This window comes from Trichomonas vaginalis, chromosome IV, assembly GCF_026262505.1.
Source record: "Trichomonas vaginalis G3 chromosome IV, whole genome shotgun sequence".
NCBI classification, from domain to species: Eukaryota; Parabasalia; order Trichomonadida; family Trichomonadidae; genus Trichomonas; species Trichomonas vaginalis.
The window spans coordinates 16,809,717-16,831,210 of record NC_067206.1 but is presented as its reverse complement, the minus strand read 5'-3'; the positions used below and the strand labels follow the sequence as shown (position 1 = coordinate 16,831,210).

The window sequence follows — 21,494 nt, the reverse complement described above, 5'->3', positions numbered from 1 at the left end:
TATGCAAAATATGCTGATGAATATGCAAATACCGAGAGCACACTTTATGTGAGAATTGTATATGACAAACAAAATTCACAAGTGTCATTTCAAATCTACGAAGACAATCCAAAGAAAGACGAACAAATATATACAGAATTCACTGCAATGTCATGGTATTATTTGCAAAGAATGTTAAATCAGAAAGTCGAACTTCCTTTAGCAAATATTACAGTCGATATGCAAGAGATGAACCATATTTATTTAAAGATGTTTTCGACCCAGCTGCTATTATTGTTCATGCTTCATTTTCTGGCGCCCAAAACTCTTTCTTATGCTTGGCAAATGACTTTTACGAAAACCTACAAAGTTATACGAACCACCAAGTGGAAGTATTTCAGACTTTCAAGTATGGTTTACTACAGATGGAAGAAAAAGAATAATTCCATTATACCATGCGTTTTACTTAGAACTTAGTTTCATATACAACTACTATCGAACGGTAAAAATATAATTTTTAATACGGTTGAGGTGTTGGATTTGGTTGCCAACTAGACTGTGGTGCAGGTTCAGGCTGTTGTATAACAGGAGCTTGTTCTTCTGGTTCAGGGTCTTTAGGTATAATACCAACAAACTGACCTACTCTTTTACCAATATTTTTGACTCCGTTCCAAATTCCTCTTCCTACGGTTTTTATTCCATTCCATATACCTCTTCCAACATTTCGAAAGAAGTTTCCAATACTACTGAAGAAACCCATTTTACTATATGTAAAAATCTAATGTCCACCTAGTCTCTTACGTTTCCTGTTGAGTTCCATAGCATTCTTTAACTGGAGCTCATACATTCTGTTTCTCCTCTGGTAGAAAACATATTCTGGGTCAACTCCTGTGTTCGCGTCATCTGCATAAAGTTGTTTATATCCCACTTCAGGGTTTGTATAAAACTCTTTCCATCTCATATTTGCATACCATGGTGGCAAACCTAACGCAGCGTCATTTGACATGGCAGTTTGCATTTGTACATCTGTTGGCACTTGACCATAGTTTGCCATTGCAGTTTGTATTCTAACTTCATTTGGAATATTCTCTGGGTTTGGTTGTCCAGGTTGCTGTGCATTCGCTAAGTTCTGTGCGTCCATTTAATATTAGATAAAAATATCTCTTACGAGTACATATACTGGACATTTGCAGGCATTGGTTCATCTTCATATTCTCTGTACTTTTCTGCCACGTCAAAGAAATAAATGACACAATGGAAAAAACCTAAAACAAGTAGTCCTATTTCAAACCACATTTAGTTACCAATAAAATTTCTTTGTTATGACACTTTCTCCAGTTTATGGGACCTCTCTCATATTCTATCTTGTCATATATAAACTCATAGTCATGTATGTCCTCTAACCATCTCATGACACTTTCCAAACCACTTTTATCGGATGTAAAGTAAAAGCATGGATGGTTATGTAAAACGTCTAAAGTTTCTAAAGAGTCTCTCAAAGTCCAGTCTACTTGGTATTGAAAATCCCATGTGTTATAGAACGGCGGGTCCACTATAAAGAAAACATTTTCCTTGTCTTTATATTTTTCATACAACTCTGTCCAATGACATCTCACAAACTCTATACCCTCAATATATTTTTCTATGTCCTCTTTGAAAACATTTGTATAGTTAAGATATAAAACTTTTGACATAAGTGTTTCAATGTCATGAACTCTTATAGCACCACTATATAATAGTCTAGCAGATATACTATCCCAGTCTATATATTCTGCTTTTTTCAAAACCTCTCTGACAATATCTTTCTTATCTAATGGTATACGTTCCATCTTACCTATAGGTATCTTTTCTTTCAACTCACTCAATATTTTGTTTGTGTCTGGTATATGTTTGAGACGGTTCATATAGTTGTCGAAGTCATTGCATATAATCTTTGAGTCAGGAAATACAGTATGGCACAGATGGGATATATAGAAACTTCCACCGAACAAATCTACAAATGTTAGACCATTCGGTAGTTTCTTAAGTTCTCTCAATAGAATATCTTTACATCTACTCTTATTTCCAAAGAAGGGTAACGGTGGTTTTGTAAAATTCATTTTATATACAATAAAAATGTTTTTTTCCTGAAAAGTGACAGAAAAGTGACAAAACATTTACGAAGAAATCTTGACAAATTCAAGAGGGTAGAAAAGAGGTTAGAAAAGAGGTTATATCTAACCTTCTACCCTAAACATTATTTTTGTCTGATTTTACGAAGAAGTCTTGACAAAACATGAAAACATATATAATTTGTGAAAAGCTCCTGGAAGACCCGTATATAAGAACTTCATTTATACTAAACATCTTCAGGGCTAGAAGGCACGAAGTGCCTGGAAGCCCCACTACCTTTTTTTTTTTTTTTTTTTTTTTTTTTTTTTTTTTTTTTTAAAATCTATTTGATAGTTGTAAGCAAACAATAATTTTTATTTCAAGCAAAATCAATTATTTTCATCTAAACGTATAAAATTGTCAATTTTATGAGAATAAATTTAAAATCTCATGAAATATAAAGGAGAGTAATATTTTTCAATTTTCTTTTTTTCTTTGTCTCAAATATTTTCTGTTGGGAATTTTCTTGTTATCAAAAAATAATTTTAATATTTGTTTATTTTATTACATACAATAAAATTTTAAAAACTCTATTTGTTCACAAGAAAATTTTTTTCCCTTCATATGAAGAAACATTTTGTTCTCCATTTGATGCTGAGTCTAAATCTCGATTTTTGATTTTTCTTCTTTCCAAATTTCTTTTTTCCAAATTAGAAGTTTAATTCAAATTTTCAATAGTTTATATATTTTCTCAAACCGTCTCAGATTTTCTCACTTTTTAGGGATTTTCTCTCAAAATATACAAAAATAGTAATATCAATACATGTGTCTAATATACTTTAAAACCATCGTGATAAAATTCAAAAACGAAGAGTTCTTCTCTCCATATTTTTTTCAAAATCAAAAAAATGAGATAAAAAAGTACGTTTGGAAAATTCATTTTTAGCATTTTAGGAATTTTCTCACTTTTCTTCCAAATTGACATCCTTAGTTGTTAAGATTTATATGATATGTAATGCTTGTTCATAAGATAAAAATGCTTGTATGATAAATAATTAAATTATTTCTATAATCAAAAAAAAAAAAAAAAAAAAGGTAGTGGGGCTTCCAGGCACTTCGTGCCTTCTAGCCCTGATGATGTTTAGTAATAAATGAAGTTTTTATTCGGAAAATTGTTAGTCTTCTGGGTCGAAAACATTATATAATGTGTCGCTTTTCACAAATTATATATGTTTTCATGTTTTGTCAAGACTTCTTCGTAAATGTTTTGTCAAAACTTCTTCGTAAAATCAGACAAAAATATAATTTAGGGTAGAAGGTTAGATCTAACCTCTTTTCTACCCTCATGAATTTTCATGATTTCTTCGTACATGTTTTGTCAAGACTTCTTCGTAAATGTTTTGTCAAAACTTCTTCGTAAAATCAGACAAAAATATATTTTAGGTGAAGAGGTGAGATCTCACCTGTTTTCTCACCTCTTGAATTTTCATGATTTCATCGTAAATGTTTTGTCAAGACTTACTTCGTAAAATGGTTTTGTCAAGACTTCTTCGTACATGTTTTGTCACTTTTCTGTCACTTTTCAGGAAAAAACATTTTTATTATTTATATATAAATGAATTTTACAAAACCACCGTTACCGTTCTTTGGAAATAAGAGTAGATGTAAAGATATTATATTGAGAGAACTTAAGAACTACCGAATGGTCTAACATTTGTAGATTTGTTCGGTGGAAGTTTCTATATATCCATTTATGTCATATAATATTCCCAGACTCAAAGATTATATGCAATGACTTCGACAACTATATGGACCGTCTCAAACATATACCAGACACAAACAATATATTGAAAGAGTTAAAAGAAAAGATACCTATAGGTAAGATGGAACGTATACCATTAGATAAGAAAAATATTGTGAGAGAGGTTTTGAAAAAAGCAGAATATATAGACTGGGATAGTATATCTGCTAGACTATTATATAGTGGTGCTATAAGAGTTCATGACATTGAAACACTTATGTCAAAAGTTTTATATCTTAACTATACAAATGTTTTCAAAGAGGACATAGAAAAATATATTGAGGGTATAGAGTTTGTGAGATGTCGTTGGACAGAGTTGTATGAAAAATATAAAGACAAGGAAAATGTTTTCTTTATAGTGGACCCACCGTTCTATAACACATGGGATTTTCAATACCAAGTAGACTGGACTTTGAGAGACTCTTTAGAAACTTTAGACGTTTTACATAACCATCCATGCTTTTACTTTACATCCGATAAAAGTGGTTTGGAAACCGTTATGAGATGGTTAGAGGACATACATGACTATGAGTTTATATATGACAAGATAGAATATGAGAGAGGTCCTATAAACTGGAGAAAGTGTCACAATAAAGAAATTTTATTAGTAAGTAAATGTGGTTTGAAATAGGACTACTTGTTTTAGGTTTTTCCATTGTGTCATTTATTTCTTTGACGTGGCAGAAAAGTACAGAGAATATGAAGATGAACCAATGCCTGCAAATGTTCAGTATATGTACTCGTAAGAGATATTTTTATCTAATATTAAATGGACGCACAGAACTTAGCGAATGCACAGCAACCTGGACAACCAAACCCAGAGAATATTCCAAATGAAGTTAGAATACAAACTGCAATGGCAAACTATGGTCAAGTGCCAACAGATGTACAAATGCAAACTGCCATGTCAAATGACGCTGCGTTAGGTTTGCCACCATGGTATGCAAATATGAGATGGAAAGAGTTTTATACAAACCCTGAAGTGGGATATAAACAACTTTATGCAGATGACGCGAACACAGGAGTTGACCCAGAATATGTTTTCTACCAGAGGAGAAACAGAATGTATGAGCTCCAGTTAAAGAATGCTATGGAACTCAACAGGAAACGTAAGAGACTAGGCGGACATTAGATTTTTACATATAGTAAAATGGGTTTCTTCAGTAGTATTGGAAACTTCTTTCGAAATGTTGGAAGAGGTATATGGAATGGAATAAAAACCGTAGGAAGAGGAATTTGGAACGGAGTCAAAAATATTGGTAAAAGGGTAGGTCAGTTTGTTGGTATTATACCTAAAGACCCTGAACCAGAAGAACAAGCTCCTGTTATACAACAGCCTGAACCTGCACCACAGTCTAGTTGGCAACCAAATCCAACACCTCAACCGTATTAAAAAATTATATTTTTACCGTTCGATAGTAGTTGTATATGAAACTAAGTTCTAAGTAAAACGCATGGTATAATGGAATTATTCTTTTTCTTCCATCTGTAGTAAACCATACTTGAAAGTCTGAAATACTTCCACTTCGGCGGTTCATATAACTTTGTAGGTTTTTCGTAAAAGTCATTTGCCAAGCATAAGAAAGAGTTTTGGCGCCAGAAAATGAAGCATGAACAATAATAGCAGCTGGGTCGAAAACATCTTTAAATAAATATGGTTCATCTCTTGCATATCGACTGTAAATATTTGCTAAAGGAAGTTTGACTTTCTGATTTAACATTCTTTGCAAATAATACCATGACATTGCAGTGAATTCTGTATATATTTGTTCGTCTTTCTTTGGATTGTCTTCGTAGATTTGAAATGACACTTGTGAATTTTGTTTGTCATATACAATTCTCACATAAAGTGTGCTCTCGGTATTTGCATATTCATCAGCATATTTTGCATAACATGAATTTATTTTATCTTCTATATTTTTTAACGCAGTCTGTAGAGAAGATGAAAGGTCAACTTGTATTAGCTCAATTTCTTCCCACATTTTTCGTTTCCCTTCAGATATATAATCTATATGAAACCTTACAATAAATGGAAAACTTTTATCTTCTACAGACACAAACTTCATTCTACGAAAGCCAATAGCTTTTGTGACAGATGGGTCTCTTAGCCATCTTAATGGGTAGTCAAAACGATAGCCTTCATGCTTTACGGTCTCTGTCTCAAACTTTTGACCGACATTAGTAAAAGTTCATCTAATGGTTTAGTTGTAGCAACTCTTGAATTTTCTTTTTCTATTGGAAGCATATTTTATCTATAATAAAAATGTCAAATGAAACAGCGTCTATGAGAGAAATACAACACAACCGACAACTCATTATGCAAGCTCTAAATAAGAACACAACAAACTTTTCAAACTATTCTAAGATATCTGAGTCATTGAAAGAAGGAAACTTAAAACTGACATTAAACCCAATGACAGATGAGTTTCTGTTTCAAGACAATAAGAACCATACTGTCTGTATAAATCCAACAAAAGGAACTTTAAACGAGAAACCTATAAATGAACTTCTTTTTGAAAGCAGATGTTGACAACAAAGCTGACAAAGAATATGTAGACGATGCAATAGCAAAGAAGAAGAAAGAGCTAACAATGCTTATGCAACAAAAGAACATACTCATCCTGAACTAGCAGACAAAACATATGTTGACAATAAAATGTCAAGTGAAGTGACAAGAGCTGAAAACGAATATTCTAAAAGACTCATACACATTCTATATCTGAAATAACAGACTTACAAGAAACCTTAAACAGTAAAAGTGCCGTTGGACATACACATACCATTGCAAATATTACAAACTTACAAGAAACCTTAAACAGGAAAAGTGCCGTTGGACATACACATTCTATATCTGATATTACAAACTTACAAGAAACCTTAAACAGGAAAAGTGCCGTTGGACATACACATACATCTTCTGAAATAACAGACTTAAACGTTAGCCTTGAAAAGAAAGCAGATAAAACATATGTCAATGAAATATACCAAAGTTTGATAGGAACAAAAAAAAATATTGAAACTATTGTTGGTGACTTTTTCTGTCAATGAAGAAAACAAATATTTTAGATGGGAGTTTGTACAGTCCTTAAAAAGGTATACGGTATAAACTCATTCCGAAAAATAACAATGAAATGTATGTAAGCTATATAAAGAATAATGGTACACAAGTTAAAGTTCCATTAGACAACAACTGTACTTAAACTTATATGGAGACGAACAAAAGAAATATTTAAGAGTTTATGAAATGGCAGATATGACATTACCTACCCAGCTCCAGCACCATATTATTATGACTATGGTGTTAAACGCACGTGTAGACCCAAAAAGCAAACATTATATTTTAGAATATTTTATAGATATAAAAGATATAATGCAATAGAAAAAACGAGAATAGTATACTATTATATAGATGACAAAATAAATATTATAGTCAAGACTTTTTACCTACCCCGAAAACATAAGATTATATTATAAAAAATATTCTGACACAAACCAGAAGAAACCAGAAATAGTTACACTATATTTTAAGTTCAAAAGAGACAATCCTATATTATCTCATATGTTTGATTTAATGAACCCAGTAGGTTTCTATTTATACATCTATGGAAGCAAGAGGTCCTCAAGTAATGTTTGGTGTTGGTGCATGGGAACAAATAGTCGACAGGTTTTTTGTATTGTGCAAACTCTTCAAAGGAAACAGGTGGAAGTAAAACGATTTCAGGTGAAAATTTACCTGCGCACAGTCACTACATAGATTTAAGTACATCTCAAGCAGGTTGGCATAAGCATAAATTTGGGATTGGTCAGCAATGAAAAAAGGTAAAGGATATGATGTTAAAGACGACGTTCAGTTTGCTATAAATTGTTTCTGGGGTGACACTCAGGGAGATGGAAACCATACACATCGCGTTTCAGGATATACGCAAACAACGGGACAAAGTAAAGAATACATGCCACCTTACATGACAGTTTACGCATGGTATAGAATTGCTTAGTCGTCATTTTCAACTTCTTTAGCATATTCGTCAGGAGTTGTCTTATATTTGTTAGGAACTGTCTTTGAAAGTATACCACCTTGAACTTTGACAAGTTTGAAACGAGGTCTGACAATAGTAGTTTTATCTTCTGCTTGCAGTGTGTACATTTTGCCATGTTTGCCTAAAACTTCATAATATTCTCTTGTATACTTTCTTCTATTTTCGAACACGAATGTGAGTACCTGTCGTGGTCCCATTGTTGTCATAGTCAATAGTATTTTCATATGGGTCGCGTTTAGGTATTTCTATTTTTTACTTTGTCACCTTTCTAAGTTTGAAGCCCGGCATTCTTTCTTGTTTGTCTCTTTTGACTAAATTATTAAATATATAGTCTTTCTCTAAGTCAGGGTTGTTTTTCATTTCTTCGGGGAGTGGTTTCCCAAACCTTTTTGTTTACGGCTTATTGTAAATATTTAAAACTTGTCTCATCTTTGCCATGGAGAAGTGTCTATATTGTCGTCATATGACATTTCATTTGCTTCACACCTTGTGGTTGGTTTAAGTCTCTTAACATTTTTATACAACCGTCAATGACACCAAGAGCAGAATGGTTTTGGTCGACAATGAAATATTGGTTTACATTTTTTGAACGCAGATAGTTTTTTACATCATCTGATTTGAAAGAACTTTCACAGTCAGATGTCAGTTTTGTTGGATGGTATTTGTCAACGAATATTGTCAAAGCAGTTTTCACATCTAAAATATTTTTGGACCATAATGGTATGGCTTCACAGTATCTTGTGTTTTGACCGAACAAATATTAGCCAGTATGGTGGTCCATCTTCTCTATACCTCGGAATGTTTTCCAAGATATCCATAAACCAAGCATTTGGTGTTGAACTAAAGATTTTTATCATGAGTGCTTTCTTTGTTGCTTTAGAAACATAGGGGTCCTTGTTTGGATTCGTCATTTTTTAACCCATAAGAAATGGGTTTATTTGGCGCATTAGCAGGAGTTGCATCCAGATTTTTGCCCGCAGTGGGAACAATAGCCAGAGGTGTATTTGGAGTTGGAAGGAAGATTTTGAGTACATTAGGTATACTTAAAGAGAAAGCACAACCTATTATACAAACTGTACAGAAAGGTTGGGATGTAGCACGAGATGCAACAAATCTTATTCCAAATCCTGAAACAAGAGGAAAAGTTCAAGGATGGATGGACAATGTAGGAAGACAAGCAGGAAACTATTATAACAAAGCAAATGACTACTATAACCAAGCAGGACACTATATGGACCAAGGTGAAAGATTCTTTAACAGAGGATATAACCATGCACAACAGTGGGTAAACAATAACCAACCGCAACCGCCTCAAACGTGGGGAATGTAAAGTTTTTTACTGAGATGAAATGAACAATACAGCATTGAGACAAATGGGTTCAAGATGGATTTGTCGACTTCCAGCAGTTACACAACGTGTTTGTCAAGTTCTTCCTATACCTCAGGAAGTTTTAGACCGACTTAAAAAACCTAAACAACCAGTTGAAAAACAAACCAAACTAAAATTTTTTACTGAGATGAAATGACCGAAGAAGTTGAAACGGTAGATTTGACACCACAAACAAAAAGTTCAGAACCATTGTCAAAACCTGTCAAAGAACTTACAGATGAAGAGAAAAATTCAATAATAGAAAGTGCCAGGTCTGGAAATACAAACCCTAACTATAAAGTCACTTTTCATAGAAATGGAACGGCTAGTATCTCAAAAAAGAAACAGACTCTCACAAATAAAATATTGAAGTCTGAAGGAGCTTTCGAGACAACAGATGGAAAAGTTTACTTCACTGACCAACAGTTCATTATAGAACATCTCATTGACTTAGAGTCGAAATATTCTAAACTTTACAACAAACACAAAAAGTTGAAAGGAAAACAAAAACAAATGGCATATGATATTTATGAAGATGTTGACGACACAACTGTTCCTGCAGGTGAGGTAAAGTCAGAGGAACCGAAAAGTGACGAAAAACCGATAGAAGAAGAAAAACCAAAAACTGAAAGATAAACCAAAACCAAAGTTTAGTTTGGAAACTAAACCAAGTCAACCTTCATTAGCTGGTATGGGTTGGCGTCAAAGACTTATGGCAGCAGGCGGTTATGTAAAGTAAAGAAAAAAATATTTTTTTATTTTTAAAAAATGCCCCCATATAGAATGGATAGAAAATCTGCTAGAATAAAAGCAGAGTTGCAAAGATATGGTTGGAGAGTTTCGAAGAAGTTTAAATATAGGAAGGGAAGACCCATAAAAGTCTATGACAAACTGGCTGGTCTTCGCTACGAAATGGATTTGGAAACAGCACGTGCAAATTATCCAAACAGACTAGAGAGGTTAGAAGAAGAAGTCTTATGGACATGCCTTTCGATGTTAGTGAACCTCAAGTTGAAGGACACGACGGCTTTGCCAGATTCTACTGGAAACATGACGAACAATTGCATCCTTTGAGAAGGAAAAAAGGTAGTGCAGAGGATGGTCATGCTCCCATGGAAAGAACAAGATATGCATATGAAAGTATCGTGAAGTTAGAAGTCAAATTACATCTGGTCGAACCTTTACAGTAAACTTTGACGAAGGAAAGAACAAAGAAGGCTTCATGGGTGTACTTGCTGCAATTCAAGACGGAAATAAGAAAGGATACAATCTCAGATTGACCATAACAGATTTGGATGGTCACATTTACTATGCACATGGCAATGTCACAACAGCTGCAATGCTTCTTGACGCTTTCAAGACTACAAAGAGAGAACAAATGGTTGACTCCGACTCAGACATTTTGAATGCAATTGAAGGAATTGCAAGTGTCAAGTTCGAATGGTACCAACCTAACCCTCAAGCAGTCAGACAACATGCTGGATACTTTCCGTTCATAAATAAGTCTGACATTGACTTGACAAGGTATGGAATTTACAATTCAATTGAAACAATTGTCAATGAACCTTGCATTCTTACATGTCTCAGGAACTCTGGTCTTGTTACAGATGAGAAGATGAAGTATCTTGAGTCATGTGTGAAGACAAGGTACATTCTCAGAGGTCAATTGGCAAAAATTGCACCGTTGGCAAATGTCAATATCCGAGTCAACATACCTACAGCTAAAGGTTCTTCACATGACGACTATGTTGTTGAGTTCAATTTACCATGGTTGAAGATTGTAATTGTCCACAACCACTTCATGTTGAACGAAAGTCTTACAAACCCATTGTTCGGAAAAGGCAAGTGCAACATTGTCAGAGCTGTAAACATTCTTTTCGAGAAAGGTTTGTTGGAACCAATTCCAGATGACAAGCTGACAGAAACTTTTGTACCAAAAGACGAAACAAACTTTTCACTGTTAGCAAGACCAAAAGTTGTTCCAGACAAAGTTCTAGTACAAAAGAAGTACACAATTCCAAAAGGAGTTGGATTGTTCGGATACCAACCTGAACCAGAAGAACTTCCAATGAGGTTGCAAGAACTTCAAGATGCTATAAACAAACTTCCATTGAGACATCCAATTGACGTCAAATTGTATTGGAGAGCATCTGAGTTAGGTCAGAAGGTTTTATATGAAACAGGTTGCTTCGACGATGTTTATGAGATAACAGGAGAAGTTTCTCAGAAGATAAGAGACTCACTTGAATTTCCACAAACTGGACCAATTGGTTGCGACAAGTTCGACTCAGATGAAAAGATATACTATGTCGACCTTAACGCTGCATACATGAGGTTTGTCCAATATATTCCGACTGGAATTCCAAACGAAGATGGTGAGTTCCCGGGAAGGAACTATACAGTTGGAAAAGTCATACAACAACTGTATGATATTAGGAAAGCTTCAAACCCCAAACTTGCAATGACACTCAAATTGCTTATGAATTCGACATGGGGATATTCCATTAAGAAACCTCAAGAGATGAAGAGTAAACATTATGAGAAGGTCGACAACTTTGTTGAAAGGTTTTCTCCTTTTGTTTTGAAGTACGAATTCACTCAAGGTCAAAGTGGCTTAGTAACCACATTAAAACCTATTGTCGAACATTGGTCTTACCCTCAGTTCGCAAAGGCAGTCCTTGACAACTACAACAAATTCTTCTCCGAAGTCAAATCGAAAGTTGTGGTTTACTATGAGAACATTGACGCACTCATGACGAACGAAGAAGGGTACAACAAACTCATTGAAATGGGAATGGTCGGTGAAAAGATGGGTCAATTCAAATTGGACAAAATTTTCACCGAAGTTCATGTCCTCTCCAAGCGTAAGTACTGGGGCATACTTGAAGACGGCACAAAAATAAAACATTGCATGAAATAAAAAATTTTTATTCGAATTTGAATTAAAATGTGGGAATTCTTGGGAACGGGAAAGGCTTATTTACTTGAGGAACAGGTAAAGGTGGTGGAGGTGGAGGTGGTGGCAACCAGTCCATTTTATATTCCTTCCTAGCTAATTTCCGTTTAATTTCATGGTCGCCCTCGGAGTCTTTGAATCGGACAGGTCGAGTTACACCATTCTTGGTCTCAAACTCATATATAACCTGTTTGTCTGTATTTTCGTCGACTATGGCACGAGACACAAACATTGACCAAACGGACAAAAAGTGTCATTTCGGATGGTCACGCAGCCAATCGCATTCGAGCACTTCGAAGAAGCCTTACGTTCCAAGGGAGAGGGTGTCTGGTGCAAGGCAGAGGTCATGAAACTCTACGAGCAGTACATCCTCAATGCCTGGGAGGACAAATCGTCCTTGGATTGGCAATTCTACCAACTCCTCTGGGACGACCTCCTACGCAACTGGGATAACGAAAGAGCCCAATTCAAAGGTCGGGAACTAATTTTGCAAATTACCCTTAATTTAAACATACTTATCCAAATAAACACCTAAATTTACTTGGGGTTTTCCCCCTAAAATAAAATTTTTTTACTCTTAGAACCACTCGAGGTTCTCCTTACGGTTGTTGAGCTTGTCACCGTCAATGTGTCTGACCTTCGTCTTCTTGCCTGGATTTGGAACCCATTGAATTGCGACAAGCTTGCCCATGGAGATTGAACCGCGATTCCGAAGGTTAAGGTTCAAGTGTCCCAAGTTGTTGAGGACTGGGGTAAGAACCTTGCCTGTCGCCTGTTGCGGATTTGGTATGGGTAGGGTTGGGAAATTTCGTAACCGTCATCGGCAACAAGGGTTGCCATGTAGCGGCTTCAGGAACTTTCTTCGTGTTTCTCTTCTTCCTCTTCTTCCTCTTCTTCCTCTTCTTCCTCGACAATTCCTTCTTCAATTTGGTACTCACGAAGTACGGTGTTGCATGTTCTGTCCTTTCCGAGTACCTTCCAGATGGCGTCTATCTCTTCGAAGAAACGGTATATGAGTCTGGCAAGGTCTCGGTTTCTCTCTCGTAATTGCGCAAGGTTTCCGTGAAATCGTTCAGGCATTTCTCATTGGAAGCTTGGTTCATGAGGACATCGGCTTTGAGATTGGTCATCTCTGTCATAAGACTACTTTGGAGAGTCTTAATGGTGTTTGTCAGATGAGCTTTCAATTGGGCAATTTGAATTTGAACTGGGCGCTTGTCTGGCAACCTTGAAAGGACATCTGCTATTGTGTTCGGCTTCGGTGCTTGTTCGGACATCGAAAAATGAAGTGGTTTGAGAATGGCGGTTTTACTTCAAAAAGCTTGTTATGACAGTTATGTCATACAACAAGTTTAAAATAATATCTTGTTCTTCTTCTGAACGTTTGTTGTCTCTTCCGATAAAAGTTTGGAACATGAGAACCAAAAAACGTTTTTTTGAGATTGCGGAAGAGTTCAGGCAAACGTTCATATTCTGGATATGTTGGGAGCAGTTCAAAACATCTGAGCTGACTTTCGGACAAAATTGGGACAATGTCAACAAATTCATCTTTGGTCGGACTGCTTGAAGGTAAGTCCCTTACATGTAAGTAGCTCTGGTAAAGTCTTCTCATTTCTGCTAACTTTTGGAGTATAGCTTCGTAGTTTAGAAGTTTTAATTTTAATTGTCTTATTCCACTCTTGACATCTAAACGGTAACTATCCATGAGGTCAAGAGTAGCTTTGGTAGCTTTAAGTGGAGCTATCTGTTCCTTGACCTCTGCAATTTTGGTTGCAATTGTGGTTTGAGCTCCTTCAAGTTCGCCGTCTATGTCGTTCTCAACGCCTTCAACCATGGCTTGAAACTCTTCATCGGTCCATTGAGATTGGTGTGGGACGAATTTAACTTGCTTCATTCAAAAAATGAAAAAAAAATGTTTTTACTCAAAACGTTAAGGTTGACTGAACTGGTTGGATGTCGCCTTCACAGGTTATGTAGAACGGCTGACCCGAGAAGTGAAGGAGAGACTGAATTGCCAATTTCATATGGGGTAGGGGGTTCTCCTTGTTTGGTATTTTTATCCAAGGACGTTTGTTTAGGAACTTAACAAGAGTTTCTCTTTTGGCGTCCTTTATGTCGTCGAAAGGAGTTTTTTCTGGTATTTGAATTGGAATTCCAGTCGAAGTCTCGAGATTTCAAGGCAGCCCTTCCAGAAATAGCGGTGAACTTGACCTTGGGCTTCATTACCCTGCGCAAGTACTGCTTAACAACTTCATTTATCTCTATAAGGTAAATTGCCTCGTCAAATCCTTCTGGTATTCCGAGTCCTTCCATCCGACAGGAAAAATATTTTCCCGACAACTGGAAAAAATTTTCCGGACAAAGGGAAAAAATTTTCCCGACGACAGGAAGAACTCTTCCAGTTGTCCGTCCGTAAACCATTCAAATTTTCGAAAATTGAGAACTTTTTGGTCGAACTTCAGAAAAAGTTTTTCCTTCCGACAGAAAAGTTTTTTCTTCCGACAGAAAAAGTTTTTTCTTCCGACAGAAAAAGTTTTTTCTTCCGACAGAAAAATATTTTCCATCCCACAGGACACAAACGAATGTCCGACGTCCCACCAACCGAGTCCATTCCCAAACCAGAGGAACCTAAAGCACCAGCCCCTGCACCTCAGTTCCAGCAAGTACCTCCGATTTACTACCAATTTCCACCTCAAGGTTACTACCCACCACAAGGCTTCCCGAACTACCCTCCTCAGCCTATGCCTTACTTCCCCAACCCTTGGATGTTTATGCAAAACCCTGCCCCACAATTCCAATCTCAATCCAAGAGAGACCAAGAGTTCGAAGAAGGTCTGAACCGCTTACGCAAAGATTATGCTACTGCCCCTATGGAAGACGACAGGCTTCAGTCTCTTCCCTCAAATCGACCGATTCGACTCGTACCACAGATTCGGTTCGTGACCGTGAAGACTACCTCAAGCAGTCTGAGAGACTCTTCATCCTACAACCATTTACAGTTGGAGCTCTCAAGAACATGCGCAATTACGAAGGTCAGACACCAGCTGGAGACCGCAAAACAGACGTACTCGCAAGAGCCGTCCAGCTCGTCAAAACAAAGACTGAGATAGTCGACTTCATTCTTGCAGCTTGCCCATACAAGTAAAAAAATAAACAATTACGAGTTAAACTTTTTATTCTTTCTTTTCTGAGTTGTTTAGAGCTGGTTTCTCTTGTAGGAACCTTTCGTACTCTTCCATGGTCATGTAATTGCGAATTTTGTACGCAATTCCAGGTTCGTTGTTTTTGAACCTGATGTATGTAACGCTTCCATCCTCCTCGGGGAAGTAAGCTGCTAACATCTGACCAAGTTTTCTCGGTGACTCGGAGCTCATTAAAAATGTCACTTTTTAAACGTTAAGTTTTTAGTCTTATTTTACCCTTTGTTTACCCTTTGTTTACCCTTTGTTTGTCAAGGTAGTATTGGAGTGCAATTTCTCCAAATTCTCTGTGTCGGAGTTCTTCAGCATTTTCCAAGGTGTACCTGGAGAACTCAAAAAAGTTGTCAAGAAGATACTGCCATGCTGCTCTTCTGAGTTCGTCGGTATTTTGGAAGTGTTGCACCTTCGAGTCTTCGGACATGAAAAATGACACTTTTTCTATTAAACCGTTTTGACATTTCTCATGAGTGAGTATAGTTCTGCCGAACCATTGGAAGAGAAGAAGTACCCTTGCTGGCAAAAGACAAAAATAGTTGCCTTAGTTGTCATTGCAATTGTACTCGTAATTGAATTCATTGTACTTCTCTTCACGTACATAAAACTCAGCAATGGTATTTGCTTTAAGAAGCTACCATCTTACTAAGACTAAACACTTAGATTTTTCAAGCTTGACTTTTTACAATTTGAACTTTGTTTGCGTAGATATGAATTCTGAAAGAAGTATGAGGGTCTTGTATGACTTTGTACTTCTCCCATAGTTCATGTCTGTCAAACTTACCTGCCATGGACTCTTTCATAAGTTCCATGAAATCGTCTTCGGACAATCCAGGGAAAAGTATAATGTCAGTAAGTATTCTTTTAACATCCTTACTTAAACTCTTGGCTGTCTGTACACAAATGACAACTGAGATGTTAAAGTGTCTGAGCTTCTTAAGAATTCGACACATATCTTGTTCTCTGTTCTTTAACAAAGGATGAGAAGCAAAGTCATCTAAGATAAGAAGACACCTATGAGGGTAAGTCTTCCAATCGTAAGATTGCAATTTCTTCGAAATGTATTCTATCTCTTTCTGTTTGTTTCTGAAGTGTTTCTTCTCTAATATTCTCTGCATTTCCTCATTTGGGTCTTTAAACTTAGAATTTATATACTCATTTATAGCATTATACTTCAAAACTCTTCTTTGGTACTTCTTTATCCAATCTAACAACTCAGTATCCTTTATACATACTAACTTAGACTTCTTTATAATATCTTTGAACGAATTGACGGTTTGGTCAAATTGACCAGAAGTACTACAAATGACAACTAACTCATAGAATGGGTTTTTCTCATCTAGTTCTTGTTGTTGTGCAGCCATTTTAAGATAAGTGAAAGTCTTACCCGACCCAGGTGGTGCAATTAGACCTGTTATACCATTCTGAGCAAATAAGAACTTGTCATGTATAGGCTTTATCTGAGCATTTTCTAACTTCCTCTTGTTCTTGTTTAAAACATTCTCAAATTTCTTGTCAATGTCAGCAAACTTTTTTTCTAACATATTTTTAGAAAAATTAAAATTTTTATCTTTTAGAAAATGTCTAGCGATTTCGCTATCTATATTCGAGACAAGCTTTTCGACAGCAAAACATCTGTCGACCATAAAATCTTACATAGTGTAAACAAGAAAGGTGAATTTGTTCTAAAGTTCTGTTTCTGGGAATATGACAAGAACCATAAAACATTAAGCAGAGAAGTCTTTAAGTTTGTCAATGACAGACTTGTTGACAGAGATGACGCCTCTTGGAGAGATGAAGTCCAACAAAAGTTCTTAGAATGCAAAGAAGACACATGCGCTGTTCTTGAAGATGAAATAGAAAACAGAATAGATGAGCTATTAAAGGACAAAGAACTTTTACATAAATATGGTTCTGAGAAATTTGACATAACTCCACCAGAAAAGAAGAAGAGAAAAGAAAGAAAAGAAAGTAGAAGAAAGAAGAAAGAACCTGAACCAGTTCCAGAGAAAAAGAAATTTGACATGTAAAAATAAAATTTTATTTTTAGAACATTTCTGGGTCAATGTCAATGTTCTCTTCCTCTTTAGGAGCAAACACTGGCTTAGACTCTAAAATCTTTTTACCCAATTTACCTTGAACTTCAACTATCTTAGACTCATAATATTCATAGTCGTCTGTCTTCTTTGGTTCATAAGGTATAACAAGTTTGTATGCTTTGCCTTCTTTAAGGTTTGAGAACCTTCTGTCAAAACTTTCTTTGACTGCTAACAAACCTTCTATGTCTAAGTCTTCAAATTTCGCACCATTTTTAGTCACAATAGCAAACTTAACTGGTTCGATGTTCCAAACTTTGCTGAATGAAGACTTTTCAAAATGGTAGAAGTAAACATTCAAATATGTGAATGGGTCTAGTTCTTCTTTAAGTCCTGACATGTACTTGTTTACTGAGATGAATTTTGCCATCTTTTCTATCGGATAAAAAAAAATATTTTTTTTAAATTTACTCATAAAAATTTTTCTTTGTATATACACCATTCTGAACATCTAAAAGACTTTTGACATTTGCCAAGAATGTACGTTTAGAAGCTGCCATATAACCATATTCTTGACAATATTGTTTATACGAATCGTACAATGACCTTTCATCTAAACACTCAAAGTCAGTTTCATCTATGAACAGTTCATATACACTCTTGTTTGCTTCTAACAATGTTTGTCTCTCTTCGGTATGTGGAATTTGTCTTGGATTGAACTTAGAAATATCTAATGTCATGAAATATGAGAACAAATGGTTGTAAAAGTCAGATGTCAAACATTCTGACAAAGCGTCAAAATATTCAGTATCTTGCATATGAGAATCTGACGTTCTGACAACTACATATCTTCTGTCAGAACTTTCTAACTTCATCGGAACAACATTGTTTGAAACCATAATGAAGTTTGCAACATTTTCACAAACTCTTGAGTCTTTATACTTTCTTTCAACAACTCCAACTTTGTCTGTTATAAGACTCTTCAAAGCATCTGAGTTTAAAACTTTTGTTGTATCTATACTTTGAAGTTCATTGCAAACTATAAGTTTCATATTCTCTATTGAGGAGTTAAATTTACCGCAGATGTTTTCTAAGTTTGTCATATTAGGGTTCGAATAACCTTCTAACAGTTTGCACAAGATATCTGTAAAGAAAGTATTCTTACCAGTTCCTTGTTTTCCAATTATAATGAGAGCAGTTTCATTTTTAGCACTTGGATGTTGTAAGATGTTTGCAAACCAACATAAGATATACTCATAGACTCTTTCGTTTCCATTGCATATAATTTCTTTGACATGGTCTAACCAAGCTTCTATAATATTTTCTTTCCATTCTACTTGTTCATATTTATATCCAGTGAAGATAGAATAGAAGTTTGGAGAAGGTGTATAGAACTTTATACCACGAACTGAAAAATCTTCTAACTTTGACAATAAGATATCCCAAGCATCTAACATCTTCATGCCAACTTGTACAACTTTTATTTTCTTAAGTTTCTGTCTACATTCTTGTTCAGACACTATTGTTGCTCTTGGTTTGTTAAAGACTACATCCCATTCTTTCATAACATAACATTCTGGGGCAGAGTCGACATAAATGACTAAACGTTTCAAATTCTCGACTGCTTTGTTATAGTCTCTAAATGGACACATATTTCTGAATGCTTGGAAGTCATAAAAATCTGAAACATCTATTCTGTACATTTTTATAAAAATAAAAAAAATATTTTTTTTATTCTTGACTTTGTTGTTGCATTTGTTGCATTTGTTGTTCTTGAGCTATTTGTTGTTGAAGTTGTTCTTGTAATACAATACTTTCACCAGTTGCATCTTCCAATTCGAAACTTTCTGCCGTCATTGACAAATACATAGGACATAAAAGTTTTACAGGAACAAAGTTTGCGTCAACTAATGTCAACGTTATACTTGCCAAAGTGTTTGAGTTCACTAAGGTTGAAAATTCTGCATTCGAATGAACAATAGGCAAACCAGCAGAGAAAGTATTGTTTATACGCATAAGTATCTTTTGGTCATAGTAGTTTCTGTCGACATTCGAATAACACTTTGAACCTAAGTTTGAAACAATATATAAGATTGGTGTGCTTAATGTCAATGGAATAGACATTCCTTGTATGACACCTTTTCCTGTTATAGGAAACTGTTGGTAGTAAAAACCAGAAATAAGTTTTGTATTATAGCTCATATCGTTTATAGTAAACTCAGTCGGACATCCAAACATAATGAAACCTGCTCTAGTTGCAGCACATGTTACACCCGTACTTAAAGTATTAAATAAGTCAACAAAACCTGTTGGTGGTATATCTGAGTAAGTATCTTCAAAGGAGTATTTTTTACCATTCACAACAATAAAATCTTCTGGTGTCAAAAGAGCAAAACAGGCTTTAGTCGTCATTGTGTTTAAGGTTAGTTTACAATATCGTCCTTGAGGACTTTGTAAGTTTGTTGTTATAGAATTATATGACTCAGGGTTTTTAGTCGTAATAGTATAAACCATTATATCTTCTGCCATTTATATATATTTAAAAGTTTTTCTGAAAGTGGAGAAGAACTTCATCTAAACTTTCACATGGCGTTTCTTGAAGTTCTCTGTCTAAGAAGTTCAAATATTTTGTAAAGACATAGAACTTTCCTTTGTCTACACGAACAAACAAAACAGGGTCTTTCATATCGTTCAAAAGTGTGTAAAGTCCTTTACATGAAATAAAGTCTATATTATTTTTCTTCAAACATCTTTCAAGAAGTTTTGACATTTTTACTTAGCAAATAAATTTTAATGAAATGTTGTGGTCGTCAAATATTTTTATGACGTCTGGGAAACTATACTTTAAGTTCAACGTTTCACCTCCTTTCATAACGTATATCTTGTCAATGGCATTATATGAAACACCACAGCAACTAATGTCGGGTTCTATTTCTTTGATGTTTATATCGTCTGCCTCTGTCAAAAGTTTCAATAGTTCTTTCAAAACTTCATGAGGTGCAATGACATATGAGTTCACTTTTACAGGGTTGTGTTCGACCAAGTTTAACATTATACTTAAAGCTTGACAAATCTTCTCCTGAGTTTGAAGTTTGTCTTTCAGTTGTTGGTAGTCGTTTCGAATATCTGCAACAGAACTTAAGTCTCTGCTAACTTCAGGATATGTTGGTTGTTCTTTTACAGGAGCAATTGCTATACCATCTTCGTCTTCGTATGGTTTCCCCACTTCAACATCTCTGTCTTTGACATTGACAACAACACTTTGACTGTTTGTTTGAGTTGGTGAATTTAACTTCACATCTGCCACCGCCATTAAACCTTTTGAAACACTCACGCTTCTATTTTTCGGAAATGACATTTTACTTAGAATAAAAAGATGGACGTATTCGAGTATCTCTTCGAATTGAAGCAGAACAAAGTTTACACACACAAACAATACAAATACATTGACAGAATAGTTCTTTATACAAACAATGGTAAATGTTATAGAATAGCAATATTTGCTGAACCAAAATATTTCCATAAAGCAAAGAAAGTTGGTATAACTGAAATGGTGAAAGTTCTTGAAGCAGACAAAAATATAACTTCAAAACTTACAGATATTTCTAAAGGTAAGTTTATCTTACAATATTATGTCAAAACTGGCGTACTGTCAATATTTGACGGAGAGAAGTCAGTTCAAGAACAACTTACTGACCTGCTGCCAAAATCTGCTCGATGGAAGCTGTCGTTATGCCAATCTGAGGAGCCCCAGCAGGTTTCATCGAACGAATCTTCAAAAGCATCTTCCGTGAAAAGTGCTATTGGTTTTGTAAACTTCTTTGCTCTCAGTTCATCTGGACCGTCTCTGTCACCAGTATATTGTATTTGAACTGTACCAACAGTTGAAATACCACCCATAAAGTCTTCTGAGTCAGCAAATGGAATGCCAAGCCAAAAGTTTGAACGGTCTCCATTTGTATATTGAGTTTTTTGACCTCCTGTATGAGTCCATACTTTCACATATGGCATAATAGAACTTTGCATTTCAG

General features: G+C 35.3%; 13 protein-coding genes and 4 pseudogenes across 17 annotated transcripts, besides 4 other annotated features; 9 read left to right on the top strand and 8 right to left on the bottom strand.

The window, feature by feature from the left end:
* Nucleotides 1-2,398: part of a mobile genetic element that runs on past the window's edge.
* On the bottom strand, nt 497-739 carry TVAGG3_0108630 (serine threonine-protein phosphatase family; the record flags this gene model as incomplete). The annotated part of the gene is made up of 1 exon (XM_001313796.2): nt 497-739. One exon carries the CDS (start codon nt 737-739, stop codon nt 497-499), a length of 243 nt encoding a protein of 80 aa, XP_001313797.1.
* TVAGG3_0108620 (uncharacterized protein) lies at nt 758-1,120 on the bottom strand (the record flags this gene model as incomplete). The annotated part of the gene is made up of 1 exon (XM_001313797.2): nt 758-1,120. The coding sequence occupies one exon, from the start codon at nt 1,118-1,120 to the stop codon at nt 758-760; it is 363 nt and encodes a 120-aa protein (XP_001313798.1).
* Nucleotides 2,300-2,398: a terminal%2Cinverted (terminal inverted repeat of Maverick-3 transposon ID:TVAGG3_0108610).
* A 746-nt stretch (nt 2,399-3,144) lies between these two features.
* Nucleotides 3,145-3,236: a terminal%2Cinverted (terminal inverted repeat of Maverick-3 transposon ID:TVAGG3_0108440).
* Nucleotides 3,145-21,494: part of a mobile genetic element that runs on past the window's edge.
* On the top strand, nt 4,641-5,003 carry TVAGG3_0108600 (uncharacterized protein; the record flags this gene model as incomplete). Its single annotated transcript, XM_051223063.1, has 1 exon — nt 4,641-5,003. One exon carries the CDS (start codon nt 4,641-4,643, stop codon nt 5,001-5,003), a length of 363 nt encoding a protein of 120 aa, XP_051108049.1.
* Nucleotides 6,135-6,761, top strand: TVAGG3_0108590 (annotated as a pseudogene). Its single transcript has one exon. A coding segment is annotated over exon 1 (627 nt).
* On the top strand, nt 7,681-7,866 carry TVAGG3_0108580 (phage tail repeat-like family; the record flags this gene model as incomplete). The annotated part of the gene is made up of 1 exon (XM_051223062.1): nt 7,681-7,866. The coding sequence occupies one exon, from the start codon at nt 7,681-7,683 to the stop codon at nt 7,864-7,866; it is 186 nt and encodes a 61-aa protein (XP_051108048.1).
* TVAGG3_0108570 (uncharacterized protein) lies at nt 8,837-9,238 on the top strand (the record flags this gene model as incomplete). The annotated part of the gene is made up of 1 exon (XM_051223061.1): nt 8,837-9,238. The coding sequence occupies one exon, from the start codon at nt 8,837-8,839 to the stop codon at nt 9,236-9,238; it is 402 nt and encodes a 133-aa protein (XP_051108047.1).
* TVAGG3_0108560 lies at nt 9,431-10,016 on the top strand (annotated as a pseudogene). Its single transcript has one exon. A coding segment is annotated over exon 1 (586 nt).
* TVAGG3_0108550 lies at nt 10,061-10,697 on the top strand (annotated as a pseudogene). The gene has a single exon. A coding segment is annotated over exon 1 (637 nt).
* Nucleotides 12,220-12,465, bottom strand: TVAGG3_0108540 (uncharacterized protein; the record flags this gene model as incomplete). The annotated part of the gene is made up of 1 exon (XM_051223060.1): nt 12,220-12,465. One exon carries the CDS (start codon nt 12,463-12,465, stop codon nt 12,220-12,222), a length of 246 nt encoding a protein of 81 aa, XP_051108046.1.
* On the top strand, nt 12,496-12,737 carry TVAGG3_0108530 (uncharacterized protein; the record flags this gene model as incomplete). The annotated part of the gene is made up of 1 exon (XM_051223059.1): nt 12,496-12,737. A coding segment is annotated over one exon (242 nt), but the record flags the coding sequence as incomplete, so codon positions are not given.
* TVAGG3_0108520 (uncharacterized protein) lies at nt 13,573-14,127 on the bottom strand (the record flags this gene model as incomplete). Its single annotated transcript, XM_051223058.1, has 1 exon — nt 13,573-14,127. The coding sequence occupies one exon, from the start codon at nt 14,125-14,127 to the stop codon at nt 13,573-13,575; it is 555 nt and encodes a 184-aa protein (XP_051108044.1).
* TVAGG3_0108510 lies at nt 14,171-14,546 on the bottom strand (annotated as a pseudogene). The gene has a single exon. A coding segment is annotated over exon 1 (376 nt).
* TVAGG3_0108500 (uncharacterized protein) lies at nt 14,816-15,168 on the top strand (the record flags this gene model as incomplete). The annotated part of the gene is made up of 1 exon (XM_051223057.1): nt 14,816-15,168. A coding segment is annotated over one exon (353 nt), but the record flags the coding sequence as incomplete, so codon positions are not given.
* On the top strand, nt 15,250-15,378 carry TVAGG3_0108490 (uncharacterized protein; the record flags this gene model as incomplete). Its single annotated transcript, XM_051223056.1, has 1 exon — nt 15,250-15,378. One exon carries the CDS (start codon nt 15,250-15,252, stop codon nt 15,376-15,378), a length of 129 nt encoding a protein of 42 aa, XP_051108042.1.
* Nucleotides 15,407-15,607, bottom strand: TVAGG3_0108480 (uncharacterized protein; the record flags this gene model as incomplete). The annotated part of the gene is made up of 1 exon (XM_051223055.1): nt 15,407-15,607. One exon carries the CDS (start codon nt 15,605-15,607, stop codon nt 15,407-15,409), a length of 201 nt encoding a protein of 66 aa, XP_051108041.1.
* TVAGG3_0108470 (protein of unknown function, DUF4108 family) lies at nt 17,474-17,893 on the bottom strand (the record flags this gene model as incomplete). Its single annotated transcript, XM_051223054.1, has 1 exon — nt 17,474-17,893. One exon carries the CDS (start codon nt 17,891-17,893, stop codon nt 17,474-17,476), a length of 420 nt encoding a protein of 139 aa, XP_051108040.1.
* Nucleotides 19,367-19,992, bottom strand: TVAGG3_0108460 (uncharacterized protein; the record flags this gene model as incomplete). Its single annotated transcript, XM_051223053.1, has 1 exon — nt 19,367-19,992. A coding segment is annotated over one exon (626 nt), but the record flags the coding sequence as incomplete, so codon positions are not given.